At 34.8% G+C, this 17884-nt stretch overlaps 1 protein-coding gene across 1 annotated transcript in view; it reads left to right on the top strand.

Annotated features, from left to right (window-relative positions):
- Positions 1 to 17884, top strand: part of UTRN (utrophin) — a 533723-nt gene that overhangs the window by 51983 nt on the left and 463856 nt on the right. The window contains 1 exon segment of the mRNA XM_074309622.1: positions 4508 to 4569. Coding sequence (XP_074165723.1) covers positions 4508 to 4569 — 62 coding nt within the window.

Below are 17884 nucleotides of genomic sequence, written 5' to 3'. Positions count from 1 at the left end.
CATATGTGGTAAACCTATGCACATTAACATGCAGAAATTGAGAATTCTATTGACTTTGAAATAATTTTTAGCAATAATTTTAGCTCTTTCAAAACTGGTCCAGTGGAAGAGTAGTGCTAGAATAAAGAGGCTTAGTATTCTAATCTTGTCTCTGCCACCTATTTTATGTATATACAACTTTTGGCCAGTGATTTAATCTTTCTGGACCTCATTTTCCTCTTATTTAAATCAGGGAGTTTCCAACATGATGTAGACCCTTGCAATTCAAAATCTGGTTCTTTTTTGCCTGTGTAGTATGTGACAGTGTGAGAGAGAATTCTGAAACCTGGTAGAATCAGAACCGAGTGTCCAAAGAATCAGAATAAGTGCTGATAAAGAATTGAGTCTCCTCCCCCAGCAGGATCAAAGAATGTTGTGTTTAGGTTGCGGTCTGTTAAAAGTATTGTAATACTAGGAATTTCTATCTAAATATTGTGTGTGTGTATGTGTGTGCAGGGGACAACCTGGTAGCAAGGTTAATAGCAAAATAGCAAGATTTAGATTTTTAGCATTCTGAATACAATACTTAATTGCTAACAGATTGTCATCTCTCAGGTATTTCTGAGGTGGAAATACAGTGATATAGATTATTTTCTGATTCACTGACTAGAAGAAATTTGTTATGCTGTTAATCTTATAATTGGAAACCTTTAGGCTAATTCCATTTTTTTTTTCTTTTAAATTCATCTGTTATTGAAAATAATTAAATATGTTGAAAAGTTACCCATGCATATGTTTTGTCAATGAAAAGCTATAATTAAAAAAAAAAAGAAGAAAATAATTAAATAGTCATATAGATGATTGGTCTCCTTACTGAAGACTTACTAAAACAACCTCAGTCTTTTCTTTAGTAGTATTAGGACTTTTAATGCAAGAAAGAATTGGGATATTTCAGGGTATTTGTGAAGTACTCTTTTTAAAATTTCAGATGCACACATGTATATACGCACACACATATACACACACATATACATATATAAGTGTACATACACACATATGTACATATTTTACTTCTACAGGAAAATAAGGTTACTGAGAGCAAGGCAGGTTTTGTCTCCCTAGAACCTATGCTAGTTTAATAGTAATACCTTGATAAATGCTTATTGAATGGATGGACTATTGTAGTAATTTTGGGAAAAAGAAAGTTAACATATGCAGTCCCAGTAAAGGAATAAAGTAAGGATTACTTTAACCAAGTGGATTGTAGAGGCTCAGATAACAAAAAACTCATTGAGTCACAGCCTTCTTTATTGCTGCAAGCACCCTTCTATTTGTTACTTTTATAAAACATATGAAAGTAAAAATATTTAACAAATTAGAATTTGATTAAGAAATACTTATGACAATATACATATATCTTGAAGTTAAAATTTTCAGTAATGTTCTATATGAGTCAAGCATATTAGTTTAGAATTAATGTCAAATATTTGATACTTTTAAAGAGAATAATAGTGGTTCGGAACTTTCATGTGCTCTGAATCCATGATATTATAGAATTGGAAAGAAGGTACCCTGTGAAAAGGAGCTGTCTTACAGTGGGAGAGCCTCAGTTAGTAAAGATTCCTAGTTCAAATTCTACCTGACAAAATGATTAAAAAATGCATTATGTAGCATAGAAGCAGTCATGATTGATAAACTGCCTACTTCTTATATTGAGCAACAGGAGGAAATCTGAAACCTGAAGTGGTGCTTTTAGTAGTGTCCTCCTGGTTTAGGAAGGTCAGCTTCTCAGCATCATTAATATTAAGGAGGCTTTTAGAGGGCATTTTTGTTTTTGGTACCAGTTACTTCCTTTGTGTCTTGGAGGAGTCCGTTTCCAATTACCTTTATAGATTTGTAAAAGACCCAATTCGATGAAGTTGCTATATTTATACTATGACCTTTTAATTTCCAATTCTCCTTCCAGAAGGTGGAAAAAGGAGTTAGAATGAAATGGATTTTGTGAAATCATAGGTGGCTTGGTGAATATGTCATTAGAGGTTTCTAAGTAATTACGAGTCTGAATGTGTAAAGAGGGTTTCTATAAAAATGGAAGCCTCCTTGAGTTTTATACTGAGGAGGGAGGTAACTCTTTTTCTGGCATGTTAAACTGCTAAGCAGTATAATATGGCAAGGCAAAACATAAGCTGTCAGTTCATGGGCCTTTTCATCCTCCTTGATCTTGGGCTCTTCATGTAACTCTGTTTTGTGGTACCTGTTCCTTTGTTGATTCCAGTGAACCTTTTCCTCATGGTTCTATCTCTTTGACACTACCTTTCCTATCTCCTTTGTTGGATCTTCACCATCCTGCTCTTTAAATATAAGTTTCCATTCAGTTTCTTTCAACAAATTAACCTACTATGTGCAAGAGGCATTGCCTATGTTCAAATACTAAAAATGATTGGGAGATCTCATTGTTTTGCAATTTCCTCCCAATAATATATATTGAATCTCATCCATGCTTGCCTCATCAATTCAGTAATATAAGAATCATTTATTACTGTGTGCCTGCTATGTGCTAGACACTGTAGTAACAAACTATTGGCGATATAATTAATAAGAAGATAGTCTCTGTCCTCAAGGAGCTTATATTCTAATGAGGAAAGGAAGCATGAAAGTGGGGAAGAGGGACACCATCTGTCCATCTGTCCATCCGTCCATCCATCCTATGAGACTCTTGTTTATGTTTTATATGTCCTTTATAAAAAATTGACCTAATGGGCTTTCTCCTAAGTTTCTTGACCTGCTCATGAACTACATATACAATGGTTATGCTGTAGTTGCATTATATCCGAAAATCAAACAAATGGAGGTTATTATTCTGTACTTAATGATCCTAAACTTAATTTTTAAAAAATGTGTTATTCCATACTTTGCTATCTTTTTATTTATTTTGTTAACTATTTCCCAGCTATATTTTAATCTGGTTCCTAGTGTGAGGGAATATTGTGATCAGTGTGGTTCACCTTTCTGTGCTATTTGATTGATAAACAGCCATTTGGATCGTTTATTTCTTTGAAGCTAGTGGATGTGTCTTATTTTTGTTCTCCATCTGAACTTAGTGCTTTGCTTAATATGTTGAATGTTGGATAAATAAACGAATGAAGTTCAAATATATGTAGCAATAGATATGATATGGAGACTCTGGTTATTCTTTAATATTTTGGTGAGATGGCCCTTATACATTACATTCTCCTAGAAAACTTCAGCCACCCTCCTCATCCCCCTCCCAATAGGAATTGTTTGCAACTGGGTTGACTTTACAGATAAGTAATTATCTTTCCTGGCTTGAGAAAACAGTTAGGAAGAGAGGAATGTCTAGAGTTTTATTATCAGTCATTTCTTAGATGGTGAGTTGTTCTAATTCCTAAAGAGATGTAAGGTACAGGTGAGGCAGATTTAAAATGTGAGATTCATTTCCTCATATAAAATGAGGCTATTGTGCATTGGATTAGATTATTTTTAAAAAGTTCTATTTTTAATATTCTCTAATCTCTCAGGGTACCTTATCATTTAGTATTTTAAAAGTAAAGTTGTTAGAAATGTGTACATGTGATCTTTTAAAGTTCACTAGGGATAGAAAATAGCTAAATGATTTGTTCTAAGCTACTTAGATAGCTGGTAGCAGAATCAAGATAAGAACTCAGGTTTTCCATGTAAACAAACAGTTTAGAGCTTAATCCATTAAGTTATGTTTCCCTACCAGGACACAGAGATGTTCCTGTCTTTTAGTTGGAAGAATGCCAATGTCAATAAGATGACCCACAAGGTTCAGAACAAACATTTCTTCATCTAGCTTAGAAAATAGTTTGTTGTTAAAAAAGAAAATCTGTTCTTTCTTTCTCCTCCTCCTCCTCCTTCTCTTTTTTTTTTTGGGGGGGGTGTGGCAGGATTCATTTTCTTCCTATAAAATCTGTAGATTATTTTGATCAATGTTAGGTGATTCTTTTTATTTCTTCCACACTGCAGGGGGTAAGTAAATGTGTTGTAGAATTTGTAAATTCTGCATTCCTCTTTTTCCATTTCAGATGGAGTTCCTTCATAAAGGAAGGCAAACATTTCTTTTGAACTTAACTTTTAAAACTTATTTATGGAATGATGGGACAAAAGAAGATCTTTTATTTTATTGAAACTTTATATCCTGCATGTAATATTGGTACCAAACCAGAGAACCAGATCATTTTCATTTTTCAATCATTTGTAGAGAATACCTATATTAAAGGCCACAGTTCCTGGGTCCACTCACAAGCTTAAGACTCATCCCTGAGGAGAGGTGAATGCAACTCTATGAGATATACTAGTAAGATTGGACTCCATAAATGATTAACTTTTTAGCTATCACACTGTTCATTAGGCTTGGATAATTATGCTTCATGAGTTTTGCTAATAGGACAATTTAAAACTCCCCAGGATAGAAGTAATCTTGTTTAGCACACTTAACCAATGGCACAAGTTCTTATCCTTTTTCTCTTTTTTTTTTCTCCTCCAGATGAGCACAATGATGTTCAGAAGAAAACTTTTACCAAATGGATAAATTCTCGATTTTCAAAGGTAAAAATCACTTTTGAGAAATTCCATGGTGGCAAGAAAGCATAGTATGAAACATGAAATTATATTACACCAAGCGCTTCATAAGTATGCTTTATTTAGTGCAATAAGTTATCATAGTAGAATGTATATATGTAGCTCATAATAAAATTTTAAAAATAAAGTTTAGGCAGAAGTTGGCAGTCTATAATCTTTGTTAACATCCTTTAAAAGGGAAATGGTAAATGAAAATTCAGGAGCTCTTCGTTGTCATGATTCTATTTATTTCAGTGTTTTCTGCATAGCTAAGTGCAATCAGCTAATTGTTTGTTCTTTTTGACTCTGAATTCTCAGGACATTTATGAAACATCCTGCAATTGGAAAATGACTCTTTGAGCACTTAGCTAGAATAGTATTGTTTGAGCTTTGCCCACTTAAAATGATAAAACTATTATGAGGGTACTATTTCTATCCTGTCCAACCATAATTAATGGATTTGATTCTAATTTTGAGTATAAGGAAAATAATGTGCTATGTGTTTTTTGGGGGCTAGGGGTTTTTTTTTCTCTTCAGTTCTGGCGTTTTCCAGTATTTCTTATTGCCTACAACATTCAGTCCAATCCAGTGAACATTTATTAAGCACTTACTTTGTGCTAGATACCGTGCTGTAGCGTGCTGTCGTCTCCAGAAGCTGCTGGATCGCTCTCTGGGAAGAGATCTGCTGTGTCTACTCAAATCTCTCAGACAGATTCTTCTTCCTGTAACGAACCGTTGTCTCCAGGCAGTTGCTGTTAACTCTTGTCCTTAGAAGTGACTTCCCTTCCTGCAGAGAGCCCCGTCAGGCCTGATGTAATGCAGAGAGTCTTCCTTCTTGAATCCTGGCTCTGAATCTCCTCCAGCTCTTATCCTTCTCCAGGCCGATCTGCCCTTTGCGCCCAATGCTGTCTCTTTTTATCCTCCCAGAGAATGGGCGTGGGATAATGCAAGGGCTTCTGGGAAGAACCACCCCAGCCAATGAGCTTGCCCCCTCTATCAAGTCAACCTGAGTTCTCACCTTGTAATTGTCCAGAAAACCTCAGTTCTCACTTAGTAATCCTAACATCTCCCCCTTTCTTTTGATTTAGAACATAGGACAGTCATGACCTTGAAACATAAATCCATCAATATGGGAAGTATTACAGATAATTACATAAATGACCTTGAAACATAAATCCATCAATATGGGAAGTATTACAGATAATTACATAAATTACATAAGCACATAGTAACATAGTAACGTAACACATGCTAGAAGTATATAACATAATCATAAATTGAAAATTTATAAATGTCCATAAGTCCATTGTCCATTAGTCTCATCTTGTGTGAGGAAGTCCAATGATTCCTGCTGGTTTTTAAAGTTCTTTAACAGTCTTCTTATTATCCATGCTCTTTCAGTGTCAGATGTTTCTTAGATCTTCTCCTTTATTTTGAGGCCTTTCTCTTTTTCTGTCTCTCTCTGATGGACAAGGCGAATATGACTCGTTGGCACCCATCTGATTCCTTCTTCATCTGTTTTCTTCTGTCTGTTAAAATACTAGCAAACCCTCTCTCCCAGGCAGTTAACCTATCTAGTTTTCTTCTATTTACCACTTTCTAAATCTCTTCTCATCATCTGACAATTACATTGGAGTTGTTCGCACTGGGCACAGCCCTGTTGGTTTAAAAGGCCTGTATTCTCCCCAAGTGTAATCCATTTTTGCAATCTGATTGCCTTTTGACTGACTTATCAGGTAATCCCTTTCTGCCATGTGATTGCTTCTCTGCTGATTGATTAAATCAGAGTCCTGGCCTTCTAAAGGCTCTTTAGGTGTAACATCAGCTGCCATCATGCCCCAAGTCTTTTTTGCCTGGGGCCCTGTACCTGGGCCCCTCATCCCGTTTCCCTGAATTAGTTTACACTCTGATGCCCAATGGAGTCCTCTGTTGCATTTTGGACATGGGGTTTTAGGTCTTCTTTCACCCTGTCTTCTCACTGTATCTCCATACCTACACTGAGCTCTTAGATGCCCAATTTTTCCACATTGAAAACATCGCCGAGTTTCTCTAGAAGTCCCTTGCCAGGAGGGACCCTGCCTTTCCACATTCATCATTGTCCCGGTGTAAAAAGCATTTGTTCCCACTGTAGCACAGCGTCTTATGATCTCCTCTAAAGGAGCATCTTTGTCTAATCCCCATATAATTCTTTTGCAAATCTCATTGGCATTTTCCTTAGCCAGATGTCTGGTCATTATTTCTGTAGCTGAATTTTCTCCAATAGTTCTTTTGACAGCAGTTTGCAAACGTCCCACAAAATCTGCAAAAGGTTCATTGGGACCTTGCTGTATTTTAGTGAAAGCCTCTCCACGATCTTTCTGTCCAGGGAGGACACCCCAAGCTTTTATTGCAGCCTTAGCAATTTGTTCATATATTGTCATGGTATAATCAGTCTGTTCTGAATTCTCTCCATACCGACCTTCACCAGCCAAGTGCTCAAAAGTGAATTGTGTGTTAACTCCTATTTCCAAATTGCATCTGACTTGAATTTTACATAATTCATGAAATTCCGAAAGCCATAATAAATTTTCTCCAGGTTCCAGGCATATTCTTGCTATGGATTTCCAATCATTCGGGGTTAGGACTTCATAAGACAAACCATCTAGTAACATTTTAACATAAGCTGATGTAGCCCCATAAAGGGTACAACCTTTTTTCAAATCCTTAATTTTATTCAAATCTAAAGGTGCATATCTTCTCATTTTATGACCTACAGAATCAATATTTTCAATCACAGGATATGCATGTATAAAATCACTTATATCCTGTCCTTCTCTCTTAGCTTTAACCAATGCTTTTTCTAATCTTGTCATAGGCTTAGGCTGCTTCACAGGCAATTCTGTTTGTGTTTCTGCCTCTTCCCCTCTTTCTTCCTCCATCTCTGAAGGTGGGGTTGATGTGGGCCTGTCAATAATCTGCTCTCTAGTCAGGGTTGAAGCTTCTTCAAGAGAATCATACCATAATTCCTCATTTAAATCCTCTTGCTCTAGGGAAAGATCTTGATCTTTCCTTTTTTCCTCACACTTCCTCCTCTGTTCATTTTTAGAACTTTTCCTTCTCCTACAACTTGCTTGATAGTTTAAGGCTAATTGAACTATGTTGTAGATATAAAATACTTCTGCAGAAATTGAACGAGGCCCATTTTTTGCTTGAAATTCTTTCATTTCATATCCCACTAGCTTCCATTTATCTACATCTATCTTTTCTTCCTCTAAGAACCAAGGAGATGTGTGTCTTAATGCAGCCAAGAGTTTAGCAATCTGTACCCAGGTTACAAGTAAACTCTGCTCCTCAATTATGTTGATTATACTCTCTATAGTACCACTCCTGAATGGGGGTGGAGATGAGGTTGCTTCTGGGGCTGGGGTTGAGTCGGCTGAGGTCCAGGGATTGAATTTAGCTAACATCTGCCCCATTTCAGCTATAAGAGATTCCTGGTTTAGCCCTTAACAAGTTAAGTTCCTTATTTATCTATTAGCACGCTCACTTAATCTTTAACAAAGTTTCCTCGTTACTCACGGTTCTGGGTCAGAGAGACTGAGATCTAGATCTGAAGCTTTTCCACTGGAATCAGGACTGTGTCTGTCCCTGTTCGGGCGCCAAATTGCGAAGGTCTAGTCTAGCTCCTCTTGTCAGGATAAGCAAAAGTCCTTGCCCCACGTTGGGCGCCAATTGTAGCGTGCTGTCGTCTCCAGAAGCTGCTGGATCGCTCTCTGGGAAGAGATCTGCTGTGTCTACTCAAATCTCTCAGACAGATTCTTCTTCCTGTAACGAACCGTTGTCTCCAGGCAGTTGCTGTTAACTCTTGTCCTTAGAAGTGACTTCCCTTCCTGCAGAGAGCCCCGTCAGGCCTGATGTAATGCAGAGAGTCTTCCTTCTTGAATCCTGGCTCTGAATCTCCTCCAGCTCTTATCCTTCTCCAGGCCGATCTGCCCTTTGCGCCCAATGCTGTCTCTTTTTATCCTCCCAGAGAATGGGCGTGGGATAATGCAAGGGCTTCTGGGAAGAACCACCCCAGCCAATGAGCTTGCCCCCTCTATCAAGTCAACCTGAGTTCTCACCTTGTAATTGTCCAGAAAACCTCAGTTCTCACTTAGTAATCCTAACACCGTGCCAAGTGCTGAAGTTACAATTAATAAAGAATACAGGCTTTGTCCTTAAAACCACAAAAAGAGACATAAAAAAGGGAGGGGGAAGAACTTAAAGAAATACTTAGTATCTGGGCATCTTGTATGGAGTTGAAGCAAGGCAAAGCAACAGATATAGAGTGGAGTGAGTCCAAAAGTCCAGTTTTTGCCCTCTCTAAAGGAAGAGATTGGGAGGAATTTGTACTCTATCCTCCAATCAGAGAGGAGTTTAAATAATGACTCCCTTAGCCAGAGTTTTAAATTTTGTTTTTACAAAATGATAGCAGACTCAAAATCGGGTTCAAAAACCTAAACATGTTCAAAATCTATCCTAATTCTACTTTTTGCTGAGACTAGTGTTTTGATTCATTGGACAAGATGACACTTTCACCTTTGATTATCTTTAGATAAATTGAATTTTTCAAATCAATTCAGCAAAGTTTTATCAATTGACTGTTTATGTACCAGCCACTGTGCTAGGTTGTAGAGATGCAAAGATAAAACCAAAAACCTATTTCAAAGTGCTATCTTCTGTTGGAAGATGGATAGGAGAATAAGAATAAATATGTATGCAAGGTGATATAAAAATATTAGGGACTTTTTTTGGATAAGTACTGCTGCCAATCATAATTGTTAACTTCAATATATGTTTGGAATATAGTCCCATGGTATATAAAAACAATGGACTACAAATAGCTTTTTCAAACATTTTAGTTAGGGATAAGACCAGATGAATACAATTGGAATTTTTACTGTGGGTGAAGAGAAAGGTAAAGATTTACACATTAAAGATGGCAGAAGTGCCCAAGGAAATATTAAAGAAGGGAAAGGGACCTGTATGTGCCAAAATGTTTGTAGCAGCTCTTTTTGTAGTGGCTAAAAACTGGAAAATGAATGGATGCCCATCAATTGGAGAATGGTTGGGTAAATTATGGTATATGAATGTTATGGAATATTATTGTTCTGTAAGAAATGACCAACAGGAGGAATACAGAGAGGCTTGGAGAGACTTACATCAACTGATGCTGAGTGAAATGAGCAGAACTAGGAGATCATTATACACTTCAAGAACAATACTGTATGAGGATGTGTTCTTATGGAAGTGGATATCTTCAACATAGAGAAGAGCTAATCCAATTCCAATTGATCAATGATGGACAGAATCAGCTACACCCAGAGAAGGAACACTGGAAAATGAGTGTAAACTGTTAGCATTTTTTTTTTTTTTCTCCCCAGGTTATTTTTACCTTCTGAGTCCAATTCTTCCTTTGCAACAACAACAACAATAAAATTCGGTTCTGCATATATATATATAGTACCTAGGATATACTATAAGATATTTAATATGTATGGGAATGCCTGCCATCTAGGGAAGGGGGTAGAGGGAAGGAGGGGAAAAATTCAGAACAAAAAGGGGTACAAGGAATAATGTTGTAAAAAATTACCTACGCATATTTACTGTCAAAAAATGTTATAATTATAAAAATTAATTAAAAAAAAAAGATAGCAAAAGTGGAAAACTACATGTCAGTAAATTCTTGAGTTGGAATTTTGCAAACAGATCACAGGAACTGACCACAGAACAACAAATCTAAAATTGGTTATGTCAACTAAATTCAAAAGATTTCGGCAAGTTAAGTGAAGTGCTCTCCGGGGCAAAATGGCAGCATTACTTTAAAAAAAAAATGTCAACAGTAATGATAGGAGGTGGTATAGGCTAGAAACTATAGATATAATAGGAAGGGTAGTTGTAACCAAAAAATGGGGATTTTAGAGGACGTAGTGGAAGAGAGGAGAGCTATTGAATCATAGGAATGACAGTAACATGAAGGGAATAGAGAGAGGTTAAATATAAGTTCTTTTAGTCTGCTTAAGTTTCAGAATCATTGAAATTTTCACTGGGGCCCTAAATACATCTTCTTGTCCTTTACTATTCTATTACAAATTTAATAATGATTTGCTTATTAATCTTTGATAAAAAGAGGGAAAATAGGATGAATGGGGACTGAGCTTCAGAGAAAAGTTCTAGGTCCTGCTTGGTGGTGAAGGCTGGGTCTATAGAGTTCTAAGGTGAGCCATCAGGCTAACTGTGTTAGGGCTGCTTCTATTGTTGAGTTAGATTTTCTTTCTGAAGAGAAGGTTATCATTTCATGAAAGTCTTGTAAACCTCTTACAAAAAGAAAGTGTGATTGCCTGATCTGCATTAAATAGTAAAGGAATAAATTAATTAGAATGTTTTTTAGGCCTTTTTGTTTAAGAAAATCAAAGGTAGGGTGATTTGTATCCTGAGGTATTAGTTTAGATTCTGAGGTAACAAAATATCTTTAGGTTCTGTTTGTCTTATATTGGCTTTATAACTTTGGATAGTGTTTACCTTCAGTGCCTCAAGCAACTCTCAAGAATAGTTGCCTATCTTTTTTGGTAGTTGGAGTTTCCTCACTGGGAGCTCCCTGTATTTATCACTCAACTCATTGCCTGTACATCCCCCCTCTTCCCAACATGGGGTAATGAATTAACAAAAGGTATTATGGTTTCTTTTTTTAAATATTTTTAGGAAAAAAAATTGGTCTGTACTAGATTTTAAAAAATAATAGTACAGTATTTAGAATTGATTCTCAATCGACAGGATTTACAGCTAATATTTGATTTTTAATATTTTATAAATTCCCTTAGCACAAGTTTAAATTTAGTAGGGTATAGGTGTTTTTGTCTTATCTTTAGAGAAGAAGAATGTAAAAACTATCTCTGACTAAAGGATGAAGAATGTAGGTGATGTTTACTTAAGTGGACTGTTGTTACAAGGATTATGTCAAGGAAAAGTTAATTTTTTTTTAATAGGAGTTCTTTTGTATTGGCTCCTCTAGATCTAGCCATTGTTTTTGTTTTGTTTTGTTTTGTTTTTGACTCTGTCATGATGAATATAAATAGGTAGATAGTTGTCCATTTGCATGGGAGATTTGCTCCGGCTGGATTGCTCCTCTGTTTACAAAAAAGTCAGTTAAAGAATTTGTTTTCTATGGGATTAATTTAATCATTGAAAAGGATTTCCCTTTGAAGATAAGCTGAAAGAACAGACTTTTATTATATAGCAGATATGTTAAGAATTAGGTTAAGAGGTCACATCTTGAACTGGGATGTCCTGTAGTCATCTTAAACTGTCCCAAACTGAACTACTCATCATTCCCTGCCAACCCTCCCCTATTTAAAGTTCCCCATTATTGTTGAGGATACCATCATCTTTCCAGTACCAGTTCCTCACTTTGTCAGTTCTAGTTGTATATGTGTTGCCTTCCCTGTTAGTTTGAGAGCTTCTTAAAGGGAGGGACTATCTGTTGCCTTTTTTTCCCCAGAGGCTAGCATAAAGTATCATATATAGGAGTACATTACTTAATATGTTTTTTGACTGAATTATCATAAAATTTATGAAGAGGGAAGTCTTATAAGCCCCTCAAGTTCTTCTAGAACTGACCAATAATCTCCTTATCTCCTTTGGCAACATACCCATCCAGTATGGGTTAACCAGACTTGAGTATAAATTTCTAAGGGAAGAAAGGGCACAGGTTGGATCCCCTACCTCTAGGAGCCTCTTATCCCACTTATTCCAGTTCTAATTATTAGGAAATTTTATCTTCCTTTATGTCGTCTCCTCCTCCTCCTCCTCCTCCTCCTCCTCCTCCTCCTCCTCCTCCTCCTCCTCCTCCTCCTCCTCCTCCTCCTCCTCCTCCTCCTCCTCCTCCTCCTCCTCCTCCTCCTTCTCCTCCTCCTTCTCCTTCTCCTCCTCCTTCTCCTCCTTCTTCTCCTCCTTCTTCTCCTCCTTCTCCTTCTCCTTCTCCTTCTCCTTCTTCTTCTTCTTCCTTTTTCTTCCTTCTTCTTTTTTCTTCTTTCTTCTTTCTTCTTCTTCCTTTTTTTTTTTTTTTTTTTTGTTCAACTTATATATATTGGTCCCAATTTGGGTCTCTTGGGCAAAGAATAAAAAGTCTTATATATACATATGCATATATACATGTATATATTTCTTATATCTATTATATTATATTATTATATATTATATTATATATTATATTATAAATATATTATATATTATATTATTATATTATATCTATATATAACCTACGAGACCATTTATCTTATTTCCTTTTTGTTCTCTAGTATACATTTTCTCCATTCCTTCACCCTACTACCCCATTTTGCAGTTCTTGCATCAGAGACATAACTAGAACAGGACAACTGGGGCTTTGCCTAGGGCAAAAAATTTAGGAGCATAAACAGCACTGTCCCTTGGTATGTGCTTCTTTATTACTTTGCCTTTGTTTTAGGATGATGGATGATCCTTATTTTAAGGACACTTATATTTATGAAAGCTTAGGATGTCTGGGGGTGTGGAAATGATTTCGACCCACATTCCACTTGATCTAAAAAGTCACTATTTTCTCAGTATTTTTCAGTTTACTTGCTTTATTTTTAAAACTTAGCACTTACAACTGAATATGGTATTATAGGTATCAATAGAGCAAATTATAGCAGATATAATGTAAAATTGTTGAATAAATAGATAGGAAAAATTAAAGAAAAGTAACACATGGGACACAAGGAAGGAAAATGTATAATATAATTAAATATAAAGTAAAATATAACATACAATAAAAGAGATAAAAATAGGAATTATAAATTTTAAAATTATATTATAGAGATGGAAGAATTTATTGAGTGTTTGCCACATGCTAGCAACTGTGCTATATTATGATAGATTTTATACCACTAACTGTGATTTCTTTTGTGTTAAACAAAGAAGTTATCTCATCTTCTAGTTTTTCCCTGTAGGTACCTTTATTTTTTCTTTAGCAAGGGAAAGGAATTCCAGTGCATTTTGTTAATAGGTTTCAGTGTTGAGTTTGGAGAAATGTTATGAAAAATGAAATATTTTTAATAGTCTTATTTCACCTTTAATCCTTTTCCTTCTGACAGATACCAGGGTCTGTTGACTATTTGGGCAGCATGCCTGAATCTTGGCATGACATTTTCCTTTAGGTTTAATTTGTCACTATTGAGTCATTTCTTTAAAACAAAACAAAAATATAACCCTAAAACATCTGAAAGCCAAGCAAACAAAATGACATTCAAAAGTACAAAAAAAAAAAAATTCACTTAATAAAAATGAAAGACAGATAACCTTTCAACAAAAGGAAGAAAACACTACCTCATGAACAATGTGAAATTCTTTACCTTGAAAAACTGAAAATTTGTGTAAGAAGACTAGAGATAGGACCAGGTCATTTTCTGTTTTGTTTCTTAAAAAAAAAACAACAAAAAAAACCAAAAAAAAAAAAACCCCCACTGTTGTACATTCATAACTTTTAAAAAAGATAATATCAGCATTTCTTTAGGTTTATCTGAAAAAGGGACTATGATCCTAGAAAAAAAAAATAATTTAAAGTCCACCTTGGAGTAGAGATGGAGGGTGAATTAGAAGAAAATTTGCCAGAGTTTATACTCACAAGGGCTCTTTATCTTTTTCTTTCATGGATTCCTTTGGTAGACTGGTAAAGTTTGTGAATGCCCTTCTCTGAGTAATATATTTAAATGTATAAAACAAAATATACAAGTTTACAAAGGAAATAATTTATATTGAAATAATTATTAAATTATTAAATCAAAAAAATTCATAAGTGCATCACTAAGAATTTATGGGACTTTATAGCATGGTATAAGAATGGGGGAGGGTGATAAAAGAGAGGACATATTGCGGGAAGGAATGGTCAATAATAAAACACTTGAGGAGAGACAAGATGAAAAGAGAGGGAAAAAAATGCAGGAAAACACAGTTAGCAATAGTAATTGTAAAAATAATCTTGAAGCAAGTTTCTCTGATATGATTGCATTTCTCAAACATAGAGGGAAGTGAGTCAAATTTACAAAAACATAAGAGCCATGCCCCAGTTGATAAAAAGATATGCTCTATGCCCAAAGGGCTATAAATTCATGCATATCCTTTGATTTAATACCACTACTAGGCATGAATACCAAAAAGAGATTTAAAAAAAGGAAAAAGATCTTTATATGACATATTTATAGCAACTCTCTTCTTAGGGCAAAATAATTGGAAATTGAGGGATGCCCATCAATTGGGGAATGGCTCAATAAAGTGTGGTATGTATTTATGATGGAATATTATTGTTCTATGAGAAATGATGAGCAAATGCTCTCAGAAAAATAAAATATTCCCTGGAAAGGCCTCCATGAACTTAAGCAAAGTGAAATGTACTATTTACAAAGTTATAGTAACGTTCTGGGATGACCAGATGTAAACGATTTAGCTATTCTTAGCAGTTCAATGATCCACAACTGCTCTGAAGGACATATAATGAAAAGTCCCTGTCTCAGAGAAGAAACTGATTATGTCTGAATACAGATTGAAACATTCTCTCTTTCTCCTTCTCTTTAAAAAAAGAGAAAAAAAAAGCTTTTTCATCTCGAAGGTTTTTATTTTCATTAGGGTATGAGATCTATGTTTTCTTTTACAGCATGACTTTTATGGAAATGCTTTGCATAACTTCATATGTGGTTTCTTAATTGTGGGTAGGAATTAGGGAGAGAATGAAAAAAAATAATTAATTAATTTATTTGTTTACAAAACATATGCATGGGTAATTTTTCCAACATTGACTATTGCAAAACCTTTTGTTCCAAATTTTCCCTTTCTCTTACACTCTCCCCCCTCCCCCCATCTAGCAGGTAGTCTTATACATATTAAATATGTTGAGATACATTTTAAATCCAATATATGTATATATATTTATACTGGTATCTTACTGTACAAGAAAAATCAGATCAAGAAAGAAGGAAAAGAAAAACTGAGAAAGAAAACAAAATGCAAGCAAATAACAACAAAGAGTGAGAATACTATATTGTGTTCCATACTCTGTTCTCACAGTTCTTTTTCTGGGTGTAGATGTCTCTCTTTATCACTGCACAAGTTCTTCTATTTTGTGATCAATAATGATCTCTAGTTCTTCTTTGGTCACAAATTCCTCCACCTCCACAAGTCTGAGTGGTAAACTATCCTATATTCTTCTAATTTGTTTATAATATCATTCTTTATATCATGAAGCCATTTTGACCTTATCTTGGTAGTGGGTCTATGCCTACTTTCTGCCATACTAGTTTCCAGTTTTTCCAGGAGTTTTTGTTAAAAAGTGAATTCTTATCCCAAAAGGTGGGACCTTTAGGTTTGTTGAATACAAGATTGTTATAGTCATTGGCAATTTTGTTCTGTGAACCTAACCCATTGTATTGATTAACTTCTCTATTTCTTAGCCAGTACCAAATGGTTTGATGACCACTGCTTTATAATATAGTTTTAGATCAGGTACAGCTAGACCACCTTTTTTGCTTTTCTCTTCATTAATTCCTTTAAAATTCTTGATCTTTTTTGTTCTTCCAGATGAATTTTGTTGTTATTTTTTCTAGTTCAGTAAAATAGTTTCTTGGGAATTTGATTGGTAAAGCACTAAATAAATAGATTAGTTTAGGGAGTATTGTCATCTGTATTATATTCGCATGATCTATCTAAGAACACTTGATATTTTTCCAGTTGCTTAGATCTGATTTTATGTGTATGGAAAGTGTTTTGTAGTTTTCCTCATATACTTCCTGACTTTCCCTTGGGAGATAGATTCCCAAATATTTTATACTATCGACAATTATTTTAAAGGAAATTTCTCTTTCTATCACTTGCTGTTGGACTTTGTTAATGATGTATAAAAAATGATGATGATTTATGTGGATTTATTTAATTTATTATTATTATTTTTATTTTAATAGTTTTTATTTACCAGATATATGCATGGGTAATTTTACAACATTGACAATTGCCAAACCTTTTGTTCTAATTTTTCCCCTCCCTCCCAAATGGCAGATTGACCAGTACATGTTAAATATGTTAGAGTATAGATTAAATACAATATATGTATACATGTCCAAACAGTTGTTTTGCTGTACAAAAAGAATCAGACTTTGAAATAGTGTACAATTAGCCTGTAAAGGAAATCCAAAATGCAGGTGGAGAAAATTAGAGGGATTGGGAATTCTATGTAGTGGTTCATAATCATCTCCTAGAATTCTTTTGCTGGGTGTAGTTGGTTCAGTTCATTACTGCTCTATTGGAACTGATTTGGTTCATTTCACCATTGAAAATGCCTACAGTGGATTTATTTTGCTATTTTCTGCAATTTTGCTAAAGTAGTGGATTATTTCTAATAGTTTTTTAGTTGATTCTCTTAGGATACCACCATATCATCTGCAAAGAGTGATAATTTAGTTTCCTCATTACCTACTCTAATTCTTTTAATCTCTTTTTCTCATTGCCAAAGCTAACATTTCTAATACAATATTGAATAGCAATGGTGATAGTGGGTAACCTTGTTTCACTCCTGATCTTATTGGGAATGGTTCCACTTTATCCCCATTACATATTATGCTTGCTGATGTTTTTAAATAAATGCTGTTGACTGTTTAAGGAAAGGTCCATTTATTCCTATAGTCTCTAGTGTTTTTTTTTTGTTTTTTTTTGTTTTTAATTAGGAATGGGTGTTGGATTTTATTTAATGCTTTTTCTGCATCTATTGAGATTTTTTTTTTATGGTTTTTGTCAATTTGGTTATTGATATAGTCAATTATGCTAATAGTTTTCCTAATATTGAACCAGTCCTGCATTCCTGGTATAAATCCTCCTTGGTCATGGTGTATTATCCTGGAGATGACTTTCTGTAATCTCTTTGCTAATATTTTATTTAAGATTTTTGCATCAATATTTATTAGGGAGATTGGTCTATAGTTTTCTTTCTCTGTTTTCATCCTACCTAGTTTAAGTATCAATACCATGTCTGTGTCATAAAAAGAATTTGGTAGGAGTTCTTCATTCCAGATTTTTTCAAATAGTTTTTATAATATTGAAGTTAATTGTTCTTTAAATATTATTTGATAGAATTCACATGTAAATCCATCTGGTCCTGGGCATTTTTTTTTTCTTTTTCTTTTTTTTCCCTGAGGCTGGGGTTAAGTGACTTGCCCAGGGTCACACAGCTAGAAAGTGTTAAGTGTCTGAGATCAGATTTGAACTCAGGTCCTCCTGAATTTAA

Source organism: Sminthopsis crassicaudata, chromosome 4, assembly GCF_048593235.1.
Source record: "Sminthopsis crassicaudata isolate SCR6 chromosome 4, ASM4859323v1, whole genome shotgun sequence".
Classification (NCBI taxonomy): domain Eukaryota; kingdom Metazoa; phylum Chordata; class Mammalia; order Dasyuromorphia; family Dasyuridae; genus Sminthopsis; species Sminthopsis crassicaudata.
The sequence above is the reverse complement of the archived record's forward strand: the minus strand, read 5'-3'. Positions and strand labels throughout refer to the sequence as shown.